We start from the raw sequence: 23190 nt of genomic DNA on the forward strand, positions 1-23190 counted from the left end.
TATAACGTATAAAAAGTAGAAGACTTTTATTTCCTGATTAAGCATAATAATGAGCAAAGTAAGAATTTCCCTGTTTTTTAAAAAAAAAAAAATTGAAATTCAACTAGGCAATAAATGTGGCATTATTTTCTACAACCAGATAGTCACTGGGTTTGTTACTTTACTATCTTATAATTTATCACCGAGTTTTTATAACAGACATGCTGATAAGCTCAGTCAACGAATGTTGACTGTATGTACAACTGAATGTATTATAAGAAGGCTTAATTATTATAAAATTTCAAGTAATACCTTGTATATAATTTTGAATGCAATGTTGTATTTCTAAATTGGTTATTGAATTAATCTTCATGGTATCCAAAAGTCATATTCAACAATGAAAGATCAGTTGAATGCTTTTATATATTTTTAAGGTTATACCCAGAGTGAGTAATGGGAAACTGGTTTTTCCTGACCTCTTTGTCTAACTCCTATATCATATTACTGACCCTGTTTAAGGCCCCAAATCCTTGTACTTATTTTATTCATGTTATGTTAAATCTCTCAGTGGAAACATGAGGTTAGCTTAAAGTATAAAAATATAAAAGTTGCCTCTGATTTTATTTTCCATGTTCTGCTTCATAGTCAAGGTTGACATTTTTTATTTATTAGTTCTCACATAAAAATCTCAAAAACCTTCAGATTAGTTTAAAAGATCTTAAAATTTAAGCTCTTACATTTTTATGTATTGTAACCCAGTAATGATATTAATTTTTATCTGATAGATTTTAATTCAGTGTGAACAGTTAAAGACTGAGCTAGAGAGACAGAAGAGTCGATTTGAAAGAGAACTCATAGTCCAGCAAGAGAAACGACTGAATGAAAAGGAGGTCTTGAGACAAGAGATGAAAAAAGAACGAGAAGACCTGGGAGCTACGGTAATTGTGTTAAATGTTTAAATCTATAATTGTTTAAAATACTCTGGCTTTCAAGTCCTTATTAAACAAGTTTAAAATTTATAGTCTTGTCTTATTTTTATTAAGTGTCTATGACAGTATCCTTCCATTTTATTTTGTCTTGAGCTTTATTCAACAACTTTATATCATTTTAGTCTTTACATAAAAATATTACATTCTTCACAAAAGTAATATTCTGCAATGGCCCATGACCATGGGTTCTTAGTAGCCTGTACAATAGGGGTGAAAGTTCTAGTAGGTTTTTCTATGTTAAAAAGGCTTCAAATTCTATCTGCTGTAAGAAAATTCATCTCCCCAAGAAGAGAAGCTTATTGAGGAAGCCAACCACGTCAGGTTGTAAAACCAAGAAAAAATCAAGTGGCACAGTTTTCTCCATTCTCCTTCCTACCTCCCATTTGTTTAGAGGGTCGGAGTGAAACAGAGAGTGCTCAGAATTTTATTATGCGCAGACTTTCTATAAATTTAGTTGAAGAGTATGTAATCTCAATGTAACATTCTTATTCAAAGACCAAGGAATCAACTACTAGAGGAACTGAAATGTCCCATTATTTACATTCTCAGTATAATGAAGCGAGAAGATAAGAAGGTATCACAGCTAAATAGAGTATGATTTATGAACTCTCCTTAGGGAAGACTCAATTTCATCATACATTCAAAGGCAAAAAGAAAAAGTATTTCTTTTATCGTTTCACTATCTGGTGCTCATTACATGTATAAGCAAAAAGACTACCATGAGCATGATTGCAGCTTCTCCAGCAGCATCTGTTTCAGAGATTGAATTAGAAAACTTGTACAAAGAATTGTATTGATAAGACTCTCCAAATCTGAAGTCAACATATGTTGCAACATTTAGTGACTTCAAAGCAAGGTGGGCAGAAGAAAGAATAGCAAAAAATGTGTTGTGAAAGTATGGCACAGGATCAAGAAGTGAGAGGCTAAAGACATATCCATTACAGAAAAGCCCACACTTACATATGGTGAATCTTTTATTCCAGAAGAGAGTCAGAAGCAGCTGTAAATGTTAAAGAAAAAATATCACAAAAATGAGACTGACTCTATCATGACATACAGAAGAAAACTGATTGGTGATATGGGAGTCATTTCTGAATTAGCCACCTCTAGTTAGACCATCAACTTAGAATTAACCGTAAACATATATGAAACAATTAGTACATGCCTGATAAATCATCAACACCAAATGAGTAAAAAGAATAATGATGAAAATAAGATTTCCATGAAGTTAAAATGACTGACCTGATCTATTTAAACCAATTCTTGATACCAGAAATGTGAAATGGAGGGTGGAGCCACAATGGTAGAGTGACTTACCTGAGCTCTTCCACAAACTCCTTCTGATACCTTTAAAAAAATGAATCTGAACAAATTTTAGAATGGCAGAGTCCACTAGGAGACAGAGTATGGTAGATTTCCAACCCAGGACAGCCCAAAAGGTCTACAGGAAGGATCTGTTACACTGGATTGGGGGAGAGCAGAGTGTGCAGGTTGCACCAGAAGAGATTTGGCCATAGCTCAGTGGGAATGGCCCAAGCATCCTTAGTTATCAGCTGCAATTCCCAAACCTCTCAACATAGAACAGGAGTCAGGCAGAGCTAGGTGAGAGAGAAGCTTCTTGGATCACAAGAGTAACATAGACTGCTCCTGGAGCTATCAGCCCACAGACTGGATGTTTAAAAGACACCTATGTGAGCTTCTGGGAGCCAAGATGGTGGAATAAGTTGTAAGTGCTCTCACCCTCCCTGGTTGTCCTTGAAAAACCCAGGGAATATTGCCCAAGGAAAAGTCTGGGAGTATGGGGCCAGCAGAAGGGGTACCGCAGTCTTTTGGTTTGGGAGGCTAGTGAGATTGAAGGGAAGGATCCCTCTTGCTGTGGCTGAAGAGGACCAGTGCAGGATTGGAGGCATCCCAGCAAGCCCCACCTGAGAAGACCAGCAGGAGATCTGAGCCCAAGGGAGATGGAGCTGGTAAGTGCCAACACCATGATCCCAGGTGTGCTTTAACACAGTCAGGGGAATTGGGCAAACACCAGTGCAGACAGTGATCCACCAGTCGCTGAACCTGCCCATATTCTAATGTAGTCCTAGGGGAGGAGAAGACCTCCAGCAGCCAGACCATGCATCCCCCACACCTCACACCAGGAGCTTCAGTGTAACCCTGGGGAAACTAAAATTTCACCTGGCCTTGGCATATACCAGCCAGCTCAGCACTAGGTAAGCTGCAGCATTATATAGCTTCTAGGTGAAAGAGCCAGAGGCCACAAGCACACAAAGCCAGTGACCAGCTCCCAGCTTCCAGTACAAGAAATGTGGGACAGAGCCCCTTGTGCCCCAGAAGCAGAGATCCACTTTAAAAACCAGGAAAAAGGCCATCACCATGAGCAAGAAGCAGATTAGAGAAGCAGAGACTTATTATGGGGACAAGGAAGATCAAAATATGGATTCAAAAGATGACAGGATTGATGCTATATCCACATCTGAAACCTCAAAAGGGAATATGAACTGATCTCAGGCCCAAAGAGCATTCTTGGAAGAGCTCAGGAAGGATTTCAAAAGTCAGATTAGAGAGGCAGAAGAAAAATTGACCAATGATTTTAAAAATAAAATTGACAAAATGAAAAAAAGAATTTACTGAAGAGCATAGCTACTTAAAAAGTAAAATTGACCAGATGGATAAGGAGGTACAAAACCTAACTGGAGAAAGTAACATATTATAAGGAACAAGTGGATAAATGGAAAAGGAGGTACAAAAGGTAACTGAAGAAGATAATTCATTAAAAATTGGAATTGGGCAAGTAGAAGCTAATGACTTTGAGGCATCAAGAGTCAGTCAAACAAAATCTAAAGAATGAAAAAATAGAAGAAAATGTAAAATATCTCAACTAACCTGGAAAATAGATCCAGGAGAAAAAAATCTAAGAATTATTGGTGTACTGGAAAATCATGATTGAAAAAAAAAAGAGCCTGGGCAGAAATGTGAAATTGATAATGATGCAGACATTGGCATTAGCCGTAACAGTTTCCTAGTGAAATTTAAGAAACACAAAGCATTTTCTACAACACCAAAAAGATCACCTCAGCCAGCAGATGTGTGATCTTTCTGGTAGGCAATAAAGTATGCAGGCAAGTGCTGTGACAGACAATGGAGCCTTGGGAATAGCAGCACATCTCAGGTCATTTATCCTTCTTCCAGGCCAGTCCTCACAGCCATCTTTTGGGGAAGGACCTCTAATACTGATAGAGAGAAGACCAGCCATTTCCACCTATTGCCAACCAGTAGTCACACTTATGGCATGCAAGGTACCCTCAGGGAGAGACAAACCATCCTCTCCTTGACCACCATTTCCCCTCATGCAGACTGCCCAGAACCCTGAGCCCAAGGACCTTTAACCTTGCTTCCAGCCTAGTATCCTCAACCATCACCTTAGGAGGCAGGCTCTCTGGAGATGACACCTAGCAGCTGTTTCAGAGAAACCAGAGCCACTGAAGAGGAAGAAACTCCAGAATCTTCAGCACTGTTAAATGTTTTGACATAAGAAACTGATGCCATTTTATCAGTGGAAATGAAATTAAAGAAGAGGCTTTTGCTTTGCTACTATATCCTAAGGAGAATAGAATTTTTCCATCTGACTGGCAGCTGAAACCTTCTATATATGTTGTCTCTCCTCCCATCAGAGTGTGATCTCATTGATAAAAGGGGCTATCTTACTTTTCTAGTTGTATCCTTAGTACTTAGCACAAGGCTTGGCACATAGTAAAGTTAAAAGAAGACAATTGTAGTATTTTAACAGAACTATGATCTCACTGATACGGGAATACTCTTTGCTAGTGCAAATCATATATTTTCTGCTAGTACGTAATCTCCACAATTTTCAAGTTCTATAATTTTTGGTAATGTCATTTAATTTTTCATATATAAGTCCTTCCCGAGGGGTCTACTTAATGTTCTGGATATTTTCCAGTTCTTTTAATATTTTAATATTTTTCCAGTTCTTTTAATATATTTAATATTTTAATATTTAATATTTGCACTAACACTTGGGCTATCCATTTATTATTCTTTACTGCTACTATACCTACCTCCTTTCTTGATCATGTACATCCTTGATAGGTAGCTTTAGAAAAATCTAGCTAATCATGAAACAGAATTGTGGAGGAAAAGAAGATATCTGAGGAACGAAAATGAGATCAGTTTTGGACATACTCTTTTTTTTTTCTTTTCTATTTTTCTCCTGTGACATTTAGTAATCTATTTGTCTATAATAAAAACTGCTTATTTTCTATTGAAAGTTTGGACATGTGAAGGTAATAATCAACAAACATTTATTATTTGTCTGTTGTGTGCCATGTATCACAAATAGGACAAGTAGTCTTGAGTTTTTGTCATTGTTTTGTTTGACCCGCAAAAGTAATTCATCAAGGGTCATGCAGCTTGTATGTATTGGAGGTCAGACCTGAACCCAGGTTTTTTTAACTGGACCTCATCCACTGTTTCATTCTTCTTACCACATAGTAAGAATTTTATCCGTGTTTATTGAATGAAATTGTATCCATTTGTCAGGAAAGTGGATCTTGGCAATAGTCTCTGATCAGAACACAAGGAAGAATTAGAATATAAAAATGTGTACCAGTTTCTCTTAGCCTGATTGTTCTGTCTGAACTCTCTGCCCCTGTCAAAGTAAAGGACTTACCTGATGCCAGTGTTCTGGAAATCCAGCCGTGCTGCAGCTGTGTTTCTTACTTCTGTCCTGGCAACAGATACAGTTGGGGCACCTCCTGTGGCTTCTGCATTGTTGGTTTCCAGATGGTAGAAATGGAGAAAAGGAGGGTATGACAACAGGAGAGGAGACTTCAGGAAGTGGATGGTAGGACAGAGCAGACAGGAAGTGGGCCAGAAAAGGCAGAGGGCAATGGGCAATGGGGGGAATCACTGGCAAGGAAGGAGAAGTTAGTTATACACTTTAGTTTGTAGCTGACATGTCACATACGATTGGTAAAATAAAAATTTTAACATATTATCTCTGAAAAGAACACAGTATGTGTTTAACCACAGATTGTCCTAGTTGGCAATTAAGATTTGCTGTTGTAGCAATGGCAAAATTATAATTTATACTTTTATATTAATAATGGTCATGAACTTAATTTTTTTTAAGGAAACAAAAAAGGAGCCAAAGAAATCATTAGAATTTTTGTACTGTAGAGTTTATCAAGAGACAGGCATGGCATAGTAGTGGATAGAGAGCTGGCTTTAGAACCATAATTTCCACCTCTGATCCATATATCCCATTCCCCTCCAATATTCAACCCCTCCCTAACAATTTCTTTCTTCTCTACTACCTTCATAAAAGGCTAAGTCAACACCATCCTGAAAAATAAACAACCTTCGCTAAACTAACTGAACCATCTCCTCAAATTATGCCATATCTTCCCTCCTTTTTTTTCCTTGAAAAAGCTGACTATATTCACTGTCTACACTTCTTTCACTTTTCAAACTTTTGGATTCTGGCCTTCCACCTCATTAATTCAGACTCCACTTTCCTAAGTTATGGATGTTCTCTTAATTGCCAGATCAAACAATCTATTCTTAGTTTTCAGTCCTTCTTGACCTCTCTGCTACATGTGCCACTATGGACTACCCTTTCCTCCTTCATAGTCCCTCTTCTCTGGGTATTTGTGAAATTCTTTCTTTCTGGTTCTCCTCCTATCTAACCATTCCCATTCCTTCTCTCTGTCCCCTCCCCCCTCCACCTTCCCTGCTCCTACCTCCCTTTTCTCTCCTTTTTCCTCTCCCTTCTTAGGTTAATGATCATCTTTATTCATACTATCTTCAGATCCTCTATTAGAATGTAAGCTCATTGACAGTAGAGGTTATTTCATTCATTATACTTGTATCTCAAGTGCTTAAAACAGTGTCCAGCACATAACAGGAACTTAAATTTTTTTTAAAATTAATTGAAAGACCTTTATTGGTGGAGGGAGTTTTCTCACTCTGGAAGTCTCCTATACTGGCCATTGATAAATCTGTGGGGTATTTTGTATGTATATGTATGTGTGTACATATATATGTATATGTATGTATATATGTGTGTATGTATGTATATTTTTACATGTATTTATATATAAAATTATATACAAACCATATAAATTTTTGTCATGTACATCTTCATTTTGCAGATGAGAGGACACTGTTCAAACCTATGAAATAAAATGACTTGCCCAGAGTTACCTAGCAGGTAAATGGGTGAGCTAGAAGTAGAACAAAGGGCATTGACTCCCAAGTCCTTTGTTTTATTTCATCGTATCATGCCATTTCAGTTATACCCTGGTCACCTGTAGTTTATAAAGACAGTGTTGCACAAGTATTGCTTACAGGTCAAGTATTTTGATGATGAAATGAACATTTACACATAAAAGAAGAGTTCTTCACAGTTCTCTCAGAAAAAATGTATAATTCCTAAATGACTCCTAACACACATACAACCACTTTATCTCCATTATTTTTATTTCTGTCAACTTTACATTCACAGTTAAAATATTTTTACTATTTTATTGATATTAAATGTTTAAATATTTTACCAAAAATTGGCTTAAATGTTATTTTTGAGGTGGTTAAAACTATGCAGTTAAAAATTTGTTATTATTATATATTTTCTGTTCATTAGCATAGTATAACATTTAGTACTTTCATTGTGCAAATAAAGGTAAATTTTTTCCTTATTTCTTCTTCTGACAAAAGGTGATTCTTTTAGATTGATAGTACAAATTTGACTCTAAAATACTCCCAGGTAAATATAGGACAGTTTGAGTTGAAGGACAAGATCAAACTGTTATGATAAATGTTAACCTTTTCTTGAAGAGCTTTAAACTACAGATCAAGAAATGAGTATTCCCAGTTTACCTGTTTATATGAGAAGTCCTAATTGTGAAGTACCATAAAGATATGCCCATATTTTTAAGGGTTGAACAAGATGACCTTTCTGGAACCTTCTAACAATTAAGTTCTGTAATTCTTAACCCTGATGCAACAACACATAAACCTTGGTGTCTATGAAGATCCTTGGGGAAAACCCCTCTGAGGGAGAAATGTCTAGTCCTTATTTTAGATTTAGACTAAAAATAACCCACCTCCTAAATGGGGGCACAGGCCTGGAGAATGAATAAGAATCCTAGCATACAGTGTACTTCTTGGACAAGAGAGGATAAATTAATATATCTGATTCCAGGAGAAGTTGTCATTGAGAAATGACACAAAGGTACATCCTGATACTTGGACTGAGGCTTTATTTTATTAAGAAACATGTTGTTTTTTTTTGTTTGAGTGCCTTTTTACTCAGAGATTTTCTTTCCTCTTGCAGATGCTTGCATTATCTCAGAATATGGCTGACCTAGAAGCTCAGGTGGAGAAAGTTACAAGAGAGAAGCTATCTATAGCTAACCAGTTAGAAGAGGCTCAGAAACAACTCACTTGTCATGATGTGGACCTCACAGAGGTAAAAAGAGATTCTTGGGACAGTTACTGAAATAAATATCCTTATCACTATAAAGTTGAGCTATGTGACCGTGTCTCATTGACACTGGAAGTAATTAATAGGTACTAAGAAAACATGATTAATCCAAAATGAATTTTTGGTAAAACATTTTAAAATGAACCAGAAGAATTATTTTATCAGAGGTACACTGATTTTCAGTTAACTTTCAAAGTACTTTTAGTAATTTGTTGCTTACAATTTTGGAAGCGTTACTTAATATATTTACTTCCTAACTCTGGGTTACATACTGGAAATGTTGCTTACTCTCCTTCCTCTTGCTTTCCTTACAGATCTTTTCACTGGTTTGTAGTTGCTGGTAGTATTCTAATCTTATTTTGTTTTATATCTAGTCAAAGGATCCTTAAAAATACCCTCATTAGAAAACCCTCAAGCTACCCCTCTATTTCTTTCATCCCTATTATAGCTAACTCTTAGAAAAAAATTATCTACACCTGATTTTACTTTCTTTTACTCACTTTTCAGACCTTTGTAGTCTTACTTCCAATGTCATAATTCCACTGAAACATCTCTCTCCAAAGTTACCAATGATCTTTTAATTTCCAATTTGAGTGGTTTTTTGTAACACTGCTCTTTCTTAGTTTTCCTGTATGACTAACTGCTACTTCTCAATTTCTGTTTCTAAATCAGCCATATATCTCACTTTCTAACTGTGGATGTAACCTAAAGTCGTGTTCTGGATCCTCTTCTGTCTGTAATCAAGGTCACAGCTCCCATGCATTTAATTATTTCCATATAAATGACTTCCCTGTCTAAATATATTGTCCTGGTTTCTTGAACACCAGTCCTACATCCCCAGCTCCCCACTGAACATTTTGAATTGAATGTCCCTGAAGTGTCTTAAACTGAACATGGCCAACACAGAGCTCATTATCTTTTATACCAATACCACGTTATTCCTACGTTCCCCATTTCTTTCAAGGGCACAACATGTTTCTACTCACCTAGATTTGTAACCTCATTGTCATACTTGATTCCTCATTTTCAGTTTCCCCACATATCCACTTCATTTCCAAGCCTAATCATATATGTCTCCACATCTCTCTCACTCATCCCCTTCATCTATTTAGCTGCAACACCATAGTTCAGATCCTTAACACTTCTCATATGAACTCCGTTGGTCTCCCTGCCTTAAGGTTTTCCCCTCTCCAATCCATCTTCCATACAACTACCCAAGTGGTTTTCCTAATGTACCGGACGGATCAAATCGCTCCCTATCTCAACAAACTCCAGTGACTCCTTGTTGCCCCAAGGATCAAATGTAAATTCCTCTTTTGAGCATTTAATCCCATTATAACTTGACTGCAATCTACTTTTCTAATATTATTATATGTCACTCCTCCTCATGCTCTTCGTGTTCCAACCAGATTGATCTCATTGTTCTCACACACACAGCATTCTGTCCCACTTTTTCCGCAGATGGTCCCCTATGCCTGGGAGTCACACATTCCTTAATTCTGCCTTGTAAAAACCTTAGTTTGCTTCAAGTCTGCACTGTGGAATGTCTTCTACATGAAACCATTTTTGATCCTCATAGCTGCTAGTTCCTCCTCACCAAAAATTACTTTTTATTTGTGTTGAATTCCCCTTTATCTGTATGTCATGCCTCCCCCAACAGAATGTAAGCCTGCAAGTAAAAGGGGTTTCATTTTTGTTCTTGTCTCTCCAATGCCCAGCACAATGCCTGGCACTCCATATGCCCCACATAAATGCTTGTTGATTGCTTGATTTGGGCCCTGAATTCTTCAATGTTTGTTTCAGTGTCTTAAATGAAGTTAAAAATGATATGTTTATGAAAATTGCAGATGACACAAACCGTTAAATGAATGGCAACACTGGGATCCAAAAGGATCTCAGCAGACTGTAATGATGCACTCAAATAAAATGAAATTTAATCAAGATAAGCTGAATTTCTTATACGTGGGTTCAAAAAAGCAACATTGTAAATAAAGGTGGGGGGGGAGGGGCAAGTGAGCCAGCAGTTTATAGTGTTCTGTAAGCTTAATGTATTTTAACAGAATGAAATAGCAGCCAAAAAAGCTAATTGGTTTTGGTCTGAATGTATATAAATTTAATATCCAGAAAGAGAGAGGCAGTTATGACTAGAATGGAGCCATTTGGGCTTGTTCCCAGGGTGGTAAATTTACTGGTGGCCATGCCTAGTTCCTCCCTACAAGCAGCCAGTCCTCCGGCCGCCTTTAAAGTCAAGTAGCGTGTAGTATATGGCTTCCTTTTCCCTCAACTGCCTGCTGCTCGCCTCAGGCACCAAAACTGCAAGTGATTATCATACATTATAACTATATTGTATATTATATTATATCCTGTTATATCCTATTACATTACATTGTATTACATTATATATTTATTGTCTTACAACATTATCTGGCGATAGATGGTAGTTGTCATTCTTTGATGGATAGACCACTTCTAAGTCACTGTGTTCAGTACTGAGTGCTACTTTTTTAGGAAGGACATTGACAGACTTTGAGAATGATAGATTATACCATGCAAGGATTAACTGAAAAATGTTTAGTCTGGATAAGAGAAGGCTAGGTAGGACCTGACAACCATCTTCAAATGTTTGAAGAAAATGGATTTTTAAAAAGTGAAAGACAGTTCAGACTTGTTCTGACTAGTTCCACAGGGCAAAATGAGAAGCCTATGGGTAGATGCTGGGATCAGAATAATTTTCTAATAACTTATGATAGTGAAAAGTAGAATGGACTGCCTCAGAGCATGGTGGGTATCTCATCACTGGAGGTCTTCAGGTCTAGGTTTGAGGCCACATTTTTTTGGATGTTGCAAAGGACATTACTATTCATGAAGAAAAAGACCTATGAATTACCATGACACTCTTGAGGTTATTTTTTGAAATACAAGCTGTGTATTTTGATATCTGGTTGTAGAGTGGCTTGTAAATCTAGGTATCTACATTCCTATGCGAAAATAGAATTTAAAATTCCCTTTTCATGGTGCCAATCCAAAATTGTTTGAAAAATGTATATTCTTCAACACTACAATTTTACTGTCACTAATTCTTTACAAATAATTAATTCCTTAGGTGTTAGGTAAAAGTAATTATTTTTCTTCTATCTTCATTGTTTTTAAAGAGTTCTTGTCACATCCTAACTATCTGAGACTTTTATAAATGTTTATAATGTAGGTACATAAGCATGGTGGAGAAAGTTTAACAGAGTCTATCCAGAGAGGTTATGATTAGTCTTAAGAAATTTTAATATAGTTATTTCATTTGATTTGTGTAATATGTTATTTAAAAGTTTATAGTTAAATGTTAAGATGTAGGAACCAATGGCTTTCAAATATTCTGGTTTTCTATTTTTAGATTTTTCTCTCACCTTAGCACTCCTAATTTCCTGTTGAATGCTTGAGATTGAAAACTTTCTATAAAATCCTAAACTTTTGTGATGAATATTTCTAACTCTGATTTACTGAATTGAAAATAATACTTGTAATAATTTAATTCTTGCCTTTGGTTTCCATGGCCTAATAGCTAAGAATTTATTATTGATTCTCCTATCTTGTTACTGGTCTTCATATTTAAAAAGGAGGAATAGTTTGTAGGACTTTTTCTTCAACATTTATTTGACAGGAAAGCATGAAGATCTTCTAATGTTATAGAATCACAGAAATATCCATAAAATTCAATTTCTGTGAAAATGCTGAATTCAAAGTTTGCATCAAAAGTAATTACTAAATAGAAAGATGTGATTAGAAATAGCAACGATAATTGTAAATGTAATGAATTTAAAATATAATTGGTAATATATTGGATTATATTATCATTGTCTCCCTGGTATTTTTTAATTTGCATTTTGCTTTTTAACCACCCACATATCTTAGTATAGTATATCTCTTTAAAGACCACAGGGAATTTAAAATGTAAAAATAAAACAAAAATTACAGAGAAATATATAAACTGCTCACTTAAGGTAATATATTTTTCTGTTTAATATGAAAAAAGCTATTTATTGAAAAAATATCTTACTTGAATGCTATTCAAAATATTTTCATAGCAAGTATATTATTGATGCTTTCTCTTAGTTGTGCTCTATTTCTATTGTAGACGATTCTTCATTAGATAGATTCCTAGCAATTAAATTATTATTTATAAAACATAATGCCATAGTAAATTTTAAGCAGTTACCAAAGATAAAAATAGATAATTAAATCCTGGCATTGTACTTTCAAGTAGCAGAAAAAATTTAATCCCTTAGCCTTACAGTTTTTTACTTTTGAAAACACTTTTGAAATTTAAATCAAAATAATTTTTAAAATAACCCTTAAATACTCAAATATTGGGCATAATACTGTAATGCACAATTATTATCCATATATATTAATTTGAGAAAGAAAACAATTTCTAAATATTATTATTAACTTGATTCAAGTTGAAAGTAGATGTGTATTGAGAACATAATATATGGAGTTATTTTATAATTTATTATCATTATGATGAATTAAAAATTACCAAATGAATGTTGGGAAAGCATCAACTTCAGGTCCCAGTTTTCTCATTTGCAAAATGAGGGGCATGTTTTAAGGAGAGGTCCAAGGCCTTTTGCACTAAAATGCTCCATGTCCTTCTGAAATGTAGAGGTAGAACTATACTTATTTTAAATAGTCTCTAGGGGGCACCAAAAGATCTAATTGAAAGCATCCCCAATAGATTACATGTGAAATACCATGTTGTCTCTGTAATCTAACAGGTGTGTGGAGAAATGCGCTATCAGTTGAATCAAACCAAAATGAAGAAGGATGAGGCAGAAAAGGAGCACAGAGAGTACAGAACAAAAACTCTAAGGGAGCTTGAAATTAAAGACCAGGTAAGACATACTGGCATAACTTTGCAGTTATTAAAGACATTACTAGAAATATTTCTAAAGTTAGAATTATTCATGTTTATGGTAATTCATTATAAGACTATCTCTCAATGGCAACAGGCCAGCTAATATGATTCATTCATAATAGCAAAATAGTATTTATTACCTTTCACATGAAGTGAACACAACTACTTTGTCTATCTGTTAAACACATTCTCAGTCTTGAATGTACATTGGGGGATGTATACATCTAAAATAAAAGAGTATGCTAATATATTTTGAGTATAAGAAGTATTCCTATATAAATTTCTTCTGAAAACCAACTCGAATGAATTTTTAGATTAATTGAAAAGTTTAAAATTTGTAAGGCAAGATGAGGTGATATGTAAATATGTCAATCAAATTGATTGCTGACAGTGTGGGAACCAATTTTTGTGCATTAGATAATCACATAGTACTTTAGCTTAAGAAGCTTTGAAATACTGTAAATATGAGAAGGAACTGATACTGAAATTCCAATTTTAACAGATATTTTACTGTTGTGTCTTTTATTGAATGAATGTGTCTATACCAATTTTAATTCATAAGAAAGGGATGAAGTTTTCAGGGAGACATCTCATTGGCTGACTTCTGATTATTAGTTTTTATGTTTCAATATGGAGTATTTTAGGTGCACACTACTCTTTACATATATAGTAATCATGTGAATATTTACATAATATCATTTAGTCTTCATAAAGAAAAACAGGATGCATAATGATCATTTGTATAATCAGTTTTACATTTTGAGAACAAGTATTTTAAGTCATCATTACTTATTATAGGTATTAGAAAAGGTAAATCCCAGTAAAAATTTTCCAGAGCTATACATGGAGATATGAAAGCACAACTATATCAATAAGTTTTATATCTTTGACTTTTTATCCTTTTAATAAAATAAACTGGAAAATAGGCTGATTAAGTGAAAAAATTGGACAAAATATCTACCAAGTGTTAATTGAGAATTTATATGAAATGTCTTTCACTGAATTAAAAATATTGATGATCCAAAATAAAATAATGCACTTTTATACTTAAATCAATAAAATTACTATTGCTTTTTTTTTAAAAAGGAAAACCGAAAGTAAACAGTGAAAATTATTTTGGAAAGAGCAGTGGACGTGAAAGTTATAGATTACTGTGTGACCTTAAAAGGTCACATGCCTTCTCTGGACCTCAGTTTCCTTATCTGTCATATGTAAAAGATAGAAAAGATGATAAGTAAGGTTTTTTTTTAATTTTAAAATGCCATATTTCTCCATAAAGATATCTCTAAATGTATTTTCAGCGGATCCAGTGGAGGATATGACATTTAGTAGATATGAGAATTTTTTTATTAGGTTCTTATTTTATGACATTGGAAAAAAGAGTAGTATCAACTTGGTGTGCTCATTAACTGGAGAATTTAAAGCAGAGTTTTTTTACATTGTATTACCGTCGTTTGTCTTGGACAGCATGCTCTAGGCATAGTATTTTAGTCTCCCTAGGAAAGTGTAACAAAGAAAATTCTCTGTTAACTTGTATGCTATCACTACCTTGTTTCTTCCACCTATTATAAACTTCGCTGTAGTACATAACTCTAGATTATTAATAGCTATTTCCCCTGTAGCATTCTATATATCATATTGTAACTGCTACGTAAATCACATTTTTGAGGATGAAATTTTAGAATTAAAAAAATTGTTTAAAGTGTTCAGATTTTTTGTCTTGTACATTCTTAACCCTTAGAAATATTTTTAAAAAGTAAGACTTTAGATAGAGATTCTACTCTCCAAAAGGTCATGGCATTGAATATAAAAACCCTCACACGGTAACAAGTGTACATTGTCCTGTTTCTTTAACAAAATGTGAAGAAACCTCATAGGTACTTGTCACTAGCATCCATTAAACAGACTTTTTAAAGGGACAGATAGTGGTGTCTTATTTCTGAAGAGTTTGGAATGGCAAATGGCATTTGTTCTTTGGTATTTCAGCCATGACCCGACCTTCTGGTTATGAGACCAAATAGATACTCTCTGTGGCTTCCATCTGCACACAGGAGACAAATTTACATTTGACTTTTACAAGTTGGATATATCATAACTAAAACACCAATACCAAAATACACAATAAATGTTTGTTTTCCATTCATTTTTGTTCAGCAAGAAAAAAATACTTTCTAAAATAAAAATAAAAATAAAATAAAAAATACTAAAAAATAATTTTTAGATTATCTTATTAAATTTTTAGATAATATGAATTCTTGTTCAAAAGGAGGAAGGATGAAACCTGAATTATGTCACTGAGGTATAGTAAAAATGAGACTTTTGTGATATGTGTGTGCACGCGCGTGTGTATGACATAGGGCAAGTGTTAGATCACTGTATTCATTTTCCTTCAGACGAAATTCAAGACTTCAATTAGAAGTAAAGCTTAGAAGAGCAGCAGTGACAGTGCATTTCCCCCTTCCTCTTTTCCCTTGTGTTACGATAGAAGTTGACGGCCAGATTGTTCTTCCCATCGACCCCTTTGTATCTCTTCAGTTTACAAAGTTCCTGTCAACTTCGTTGGATGCTTAATGCATAGAAAAGATATTTTGTGCAGAAGGAAATAAGACATCTGGGCTTTCTTTTTTCATTGGGGTTTAATTTTATGTTTGTAGACAACCTATATAATTTTATATGTTACCCTGTATTGGGTGTGGTCCTTTTCTATGTGAAATGAAGTGAAATTATAATAAATCTCTCACACACTTTATTTGTTACAATGCACAATTGGTAGGTGTTATCATTAAACTCTATCAAAAATTTTTTTAAAAAAGTCTTGAATCTGTTCCAAGTTGACAAGCTGTCCTATCAACAAGCTGAGGAAATATAATTTAGTCCAGTAGGGGGCTTTTTAGGGATGTAGTTAGTTTGCAGTTACTTCAGTTATAATCATATCTAGAGTGGAGATCGTTAGTGTCTGAAAGACGCACAAATACATGTTTAATTTGAGAGTCCTGTGCTCCAGAGACTTAAGAACATTGCAAGAGATGATATCTCATGTTTTGGTTCTGAGAGCCTTTGTTGGCTCTCGGAATTGGATGAGTATGAAATAGAGAAACGTATGCCAACACAAGGTATGATTTCGAATACCAGAATGGTAGAACTGTCTCTGTTCTGTCCCTGTGACTCTAAGAAATTAGCGGGCTTCATGCAAAGCAGAGTGGGAGACCCCTTCTTGCTCCATTCCTTCACCTTGGTGAATAGTAGCAATGAGAAGAGGATTGGGATTATTTGATGCCTATAAATACACAGACTTTCCCATAGCCATGACGCTTCATTAAGAATTTAAAAAATGTTTTTTCTAAGGTTTCCTATATTTCATCTGGAACTGGATTTGACCTTGCCCTTTGGGCCTCAGAATCCACTCATGTAAAACAGGACTTGTTCAGGATGTAACAGATGCATTATATGGCATAGTCACCAGCTTGTTCAGCCTGGTATACTGTAAAATGGACAAATGACTGACTGTAATATCCTCATTTATTTATCAATAAGGAATGATTTGACTTTGACCGGGTTCAGCATGGAGAGGGTACTACTAAGTTTTGTGTTTAGAATTTCCCAGTTAATCAGTTATTGGTTATTTCAGTCAGTGAATTAAAAAAAATGGAATTAATATAATCATATTATGTGGAAGTTACCACTTAGGGGAACATTTTTAAAGTATAGACAAAAGAAGCTTCAAAATTATATCAGGGTATTATAAATATTATTAAGAAGAAGTTTGGCAGGTATGATGCACATGTATAAAACAAATGTAGAACAAAGTATGTCAGTGAAAACACTGGGTTATTCAGATCTATATTTGATGAAACTCAGAAATTTGATACTAAAATGTCAAATTACTGATAAGCCTGTGAGGTCATTCTCAAATTCTGTTTTAATCATTGGATTCTTTGGATTTTATATTCTGAGGGTATGAGAAATTGGAAATTATGAAGAAAGAAGGGGGAAAACTGATTTAAGACCAGGAAAAAAGTATGATAAAAATAAAAGAACTATACATTTTATTAGAAAGTATTAAAATATTACTCTAAAGTAGTGTTTAAGGACTTAAAGCTCCATCTTCAGTGTTGCAGAACAGAAACAGAATGACTTCACCTCAGCCAAAGAGAGTCATCATTGTCTCACAGTTGGAAGGGACCTCCTCAGACATCTAGTCTAACCTATACCTAAAAAAATGAATTCTGTCTGCAGGACAACCAAAACGGTGTAATCTAACCTTGCCTTGAAGACCATCAGTGAGAGGGTTACCCAGGGCCTCCTGATATAGCCCATTCAATTTCTGAATAGAGTTATTTAGGAAGTTTTTAATTACATCAAGCTTAAAGTTGTCCCTTTGTAACTTCCACCCACTGCTTCTGGTTGCGCCTTCTGATGTAGCATAGTATAATGGGTGGGAAACACTACCTCCCAACACTGAATGGAGTTGAGGACCTGGGTTCAAATCTTCTTTCTGATGATTACCACCTCTGTGTCCTTGGCCAAGTCACTTAATATCATCCTAAGTCCCACTTATCTCATTCATAAAATGAAGGGATTGGACAAGATATCCTAGAGGTGAGGTCTCTTCCAGCTCTAGAGCTATCTGACCTCAGTAGGAAATCCTCTGCCACCTGCTAACCTCTCAAATACTTGACAGCAGCACTGAGTTTTATTTTGTTTAAGTATCTCCAGTTTCTTTAACCACTTTTCACTTGGCATGAACTCAAGACCTTCTGTCAACTTGGAGTTCTCGTCTGGACACCCTGTAGTCTGTTGGTCTCCTCTACCTAAAATATGCTCAGGAACCTAACAAAAGATTTCAGCTATTGTCAGGCTAGAGCAGAAAAATTAATCAAGCTTGGTGGTCTCACTATTCCTAGAGGCTGTGCTTATTTTGATACATGCCTCTTTTGTACCTGAGTAGATTCATTTTTTATTTTTTGGTTTAACTTATATTTTTGACTTCTTTTGAGCTTTTTATCTACTGAAACCCCCAACTCTTTTTGCAGGAAAACTGTCTTCTAGCTATGCGTCTGCTATCTTGTTCTCACAAAGCTAATACTTTACATTTTTCTTAATTAAGTTGTATCTTAATTGATTTAACACTTACTCTAGCCTGTTAAGATATTTTGTAATTCTGATTCTGCTATCCAGCATGTGTACTATGCTTCCCAGCTTTGTGGCACCTGCAGTTTCATCTGTGCCATTAAGTAACTGCTAAAATTCAAAATAGGCCAAGCACACCTCCCTTAACCACTCTACTGAAGATCCTTTACCAGCACGACATCAGATCATTAAAGAGCCCCTTTTTGTTCCTCTGCTTCAAGCAGTTCGAAGTCTATCTGTTGCTCCCATCATCTAGATCATAACTCTCTATACATGTTGAACTTATGGAGGAACATCCTGATAGTAAACCATTTCTGTCTATTTATCATGTGCTGCTCTGTGGAATTCTTTTTACTGGAGTTTTTTGGTTTGGTTTGGTTTTTTGAATAATAGGACGAACTGTCCTTATTCATATTGAGAGTGTTTGTGGTTCAGTGAGGCGGTATAAGAAATATCCTAGATCAGTGGTGACAAACTTAAAATTGAAACAGATCCCCATCTGCCACATATTGACTTGGAAAACCACAAATTAACACTATATGTTTTGTTAAGCATTTTGTTTAGACACTTCCCAATAACATTTTAATCTCGTTGAGGCAGCATTAAGACTGTAAGGCTGGGAGTCTGATAGCTCTGGACTAGGTGACCTCTTGAGGCTCATATAGGTCATGGGTTCTATAAATTTCCTGAATGTCATATAAAAATATAACATAAAAAAATAGCCTATTAAACGTAGAGAAGTGAATCATGATACCTCTCCTTCTTTTCCAGAACCTGTAACATTATATTATATATTATTATAATATGTTCTCTTATAATAATTATATGATATAGTAAGATAATTAGGATATAATATAACAATATATTATAATATAATAATTATATATAAAAAACAATAAAATTGAACTTTATTCTCTTGTTTGTTTCTAAGAGGGTGCTAGGTATGCTTGTATGTAGGGGAGAAGGAGGTAGTTCTTGTATTATAGTAAAGACAGCTTATGTCTGGCTACAACAAATGTTCCAGCAAAGAAGTTTCTGCCACTCCTTGCAGATACATTTCTTTCTGCAGAATGTATGGGATAGTGTCTACTGATTCATATCTTTCACAGAGCAGCAACTAATTTTGTGTCTGAGAAGAGCCTATGCAATCACATCAGCCTAACCCTAAGGAGCATGTAAGGTTTAGGATAATTCATACTATTTTATATATTTTTATGTCTCTAGTTGTGTGCGCTCAAGTCCTTGTCCTTATCATGGCACTGGTAAGACTGACCTCCAGTTTAAAATAAAGACTATCAAGTGCTCTCTTTCCCATATTCAATTTCAGTTTTGCATGGCCTGTGTGATTTCTGCTGTTAATTCCCAATCAGTAATGGTTATTGAGTACTTACTGTGTACAGAAGTAGGTGTTGTATGGCAAAGCAAATTGAAGAAATCATTCCTGCTCTCTGAAGAACTTAGCATCTGCTTGGGGGTTGGGGAGAGGGAAAGAATACATATATGGTAAAATAATTTAAAAATTGCAAAGTAACATGTCATATCAACAACCTAATATAGTACAGCTTTGTGTAGGCTACAGCTTATAGTAGGAAGAACCTGGTTCAATGTGTGTGATGAAATAAAGCTTTTTTTAAAAGCCTATTCTATATCCATATAATTAGAAAAATTGTTCCTATCACAGCCTAACCAAGGTAGAGTTTATTTTTTATAGCATCTTCTCTAGTTCGCTTTAGGCTATGTGAATCAGCCTTTTTTTTAACTTGTAGTACTTCAGTTTGATTGGAATTGCCCAGAACAAATATACTATATTAATTTTTGAAGCTGTTTTTTTAAAAAGTCTTAACTTTTTGAAATTATGTTTTGTATCTAGACAATTATCCAAATTACTATCTTCACTTATATTTACTCCCAGTAATAAGTTACAAAATTACATTATCAGCCTAGGGAATATATTGAGTGATTTGGCCTTAGGGAGCATGTTATTTAAAACTCTTGTTAATCACTTGTACAAAATAATTGAGAACATTGTGGGTATTCCCACTCAAAGGAAATGTAGTATATACAGAAATTACCATGTATGGAAATAACCAATTATGTAAGTAATTATTTTGATCTGGCACTCAATACCCATTATATAGAAAAAATGCCATTCCCTGAATACTTGTTTAAAAAAAGCCAACAAACAGGAAATATCTCTTTGCTGCCTAAACAGGGCTGTGAAACAAAGATGCAAATGGGAACAAGAAAGATACTTAGAACTAAGGGCCAGCACATAGGTTAGGGATTTAAAAGAAAGTATTTATCTTGGAGTATATAGCCAGAATTTAGGAGCATCTCAACTTAGAGGTAACTTTAGTGCTTGTGTTCTTTTTGTGTCACTCTATCCACAAGGATTTCTCTAATATCTATTATTACTAGTAACAGCATATAGTAATTTTCACTTTAGTAAAATTCATATCAGGTGAGTTCTTCTTAAAGGTTAACTGCTGTTTAAAAAATACATGTTATAGATAGCTTTTCATATTACCCAAATTTTCCCCTGTATCTAGACTATTCTTCCTTTCCAGAAAACCATCCCCTTCCCATATGAAAAATAATTTTTAAAAGAAAAAAGAAAATGATGAAAAGGAAAAAATTAGCAAAACTTATGATTAGACAATCTAAAATATATTCTGAAAATATATTCCATGGTTCCTGTGGACCACCTCTGCCTTTGCAAAGCAGTGGAAGGAGGTGTATTCTATCTTTTGAGAGAATATATTTGTTCTGTGTAATTTTGTATCATTCATTTTTTTTGTTGTTTTATGGTTCATCTTTGCACCTACATTGTTTTAGTGCATTATAATTGTTTTCTTGGTTCTGCTTATTTTATGCTGCATCAGTTTGTAAAAAGTCTTTCCATGATTCTCTGTATTATTGTTTGTCATTTATTACAGCACAGTAATATTAAATTACATTCATATACCACAATTTGTTTACTCATTTGCCAGCATCATCATTGTTTTCGGTTGTTTGCTTCCATAAAAAGTGCTGCTATAAATATTTGCAGGTACATGAGCCTTTTTGTCAATGACTACTTTAGGGTATATGTGGGTTAGTGAAGTCCACGGAAGAAAGGGTATTGGCATTTTAATCACTTAATTTGCATAATTCCATGTTGAATTCTAAAATGTTTGTACTAATTCACTGGGCCAATCTTTCCACAACCCTTCCAAAATTTCAGTATTTTGTTATCTTTGTCAGTTTTCTGTGTGTGAAATGAAACCTCAGGATGATTTGAATTTGTATTTCTCATATTATTAGTGATTTAGAGCATTCTTTCATGTGAATTCTAAGAATATACATTTCCTCTTAAATCCTTTGACCACAGCGCTATTGGTCTTTGCCCTCACTCACATTCTAATGTGGGAAGAATACCATATTAATAACTAAGATATTTTCAAAATATACACAGAGTAAATGGAAAGTAACTTTAGTTGGACCCAGGATGGAAGGTGGTATATGATCCGAGCTTTAAGGAAACCCTTGTGAAGGAAGCTACGAGGTGTAGAGTTAAGGACAGAGTATTGCTGGAATGGGGAACAAGCCAATGCAGAAGTACAGAAATGGAAATGAAGTGTTGATTGAGAAAAACAGCAAATGTGTTATTGGGTGTGTGCGTGCATGTGTTTGTGTCTGTGTGTGTGGAAGAGAGCAAAGTCAAAGAGGACTGGAAAGAGAGGAAGAGTTCATATTGTTAAGGGCTTGAAATGCTAAACGGAGGAGGTTATATTTGAACCAGAAGGTAATATGGAGAAACTGGGGCTCATTGAGGTGGTTGTGGTGGGTATGGGTGTGTGTGTGTGTGTGTGTGTGTGTGTGAGAGAGAGAGAGAGAGAGAGAGAGAGAGAGAGAGAGAGAGAGAGACAAAGAGAGAGGGAGAGAGAGAGAGAGAGAGAAAGGATCAGATCTATACTTTTAGAAAAGTGGTTTGATAACTGAATAGAAGATGAATTGAAGTGGGTAGAAACTTAAAGCAAGGAGACTGGTTAGAAGGCTATTACAGTAGTCAAGATGAAGGTGACAAGTGTTTGAAATATTTTATAGCTTTCCAAGTAGAGAGATAAGGAGGTATAGAAGAGATATCATGGAGGTATTTGGCAAGATTGGGCAGCTCCATGGCGTGAGAGTATGGAGTATATAGAGAGATTGATCCTGGGTTTGCAAGCTTGGGTAACTGGAAGGAGAAGTGGTGCCTTTGATAGTAATAGTAAAAGGGGACAATTATGGTATAAAGATAATGAATTCTGTTTTGGACATGTTAAGTTTGAAATACTTGGAGGATATCAGGTTTGAGATGTCTAAAAGACAGTCGATGGCAGTATACAGAGTGTTTCACAAGTTTTAGTACACTGTTATGCTTTAATAACTTGTGTGTGTATATATGTATATGCACACATTTATGTTTGTCCTTCATTTTCGAAGAAGACCATGACATCAGAGAAATGATGACATGACTTGCCCTTGACTTTGTTTTGAGTGAGGGAGGGCTGTGCAAAGTCAGCAGCCTCACTTTCTCTTCCTGAGCCATCTGGATCTAGTGACCAGATATTCATCGGGATGACTGGAGATGGCCCAGGATGCACTGGGAGACCTTAGCCTTTTTAGGCTAGGCCTTTTAACTTACTCATTTAGAG

At 35.0% G+C, this 23190-nt stretch overlaps 1 protein-coding gene across 9 annotated transcripts in view; it reads left to right on the forward strand.

The window, feature by feature from the left end:
• Nucleotides 1–23190, forward strand: part of SDCCAG8 (SHH signaling and ciliogenesis regulator SDCCAG8) — a 289079-nt gene that overhangs the window by 73697 nt on the left and 192192 nt on the right. For 8 of the 9 annotated variants that reach the window (XR_011975441.1, XM_072647603.1, XM_072647604.1 and 5 more), the window contains 3 exons: nt 765–917; nt 8326–8460; nt 13245–13361. Coding sequence is in view for 8 of the 9 variants with exons in the window: in XM_072647603.1 (XP_072503704.1) it covers nt 765–917; nt 8326–8460; nt 13245–13361 (405 nt within the window). In the remaining variant the exon portion in view is untranslated. The remainder of the gene's footprint in view (nt 1–764; nt 918–8325; nt 8461–13244; nt 13362–23190) is intronic. The other variant, XM_072647606.1, reaches the window with a different exon arrangement.

Source organism: Notamacropus eugenii, chromosome 2 (genome assembly GCF_028372415.1).
Source record: "Notamacropus eugenii isolate mMacEug1 chromosome 2, mMacEug1.pri_v2, whole genome shotgun sequence".
NCBI lineage: Eukaryota > Metazoa > Chordata > Mammalia > Diprotodontia > Macropodidae > Notamacropus > Notamacropus eugenii.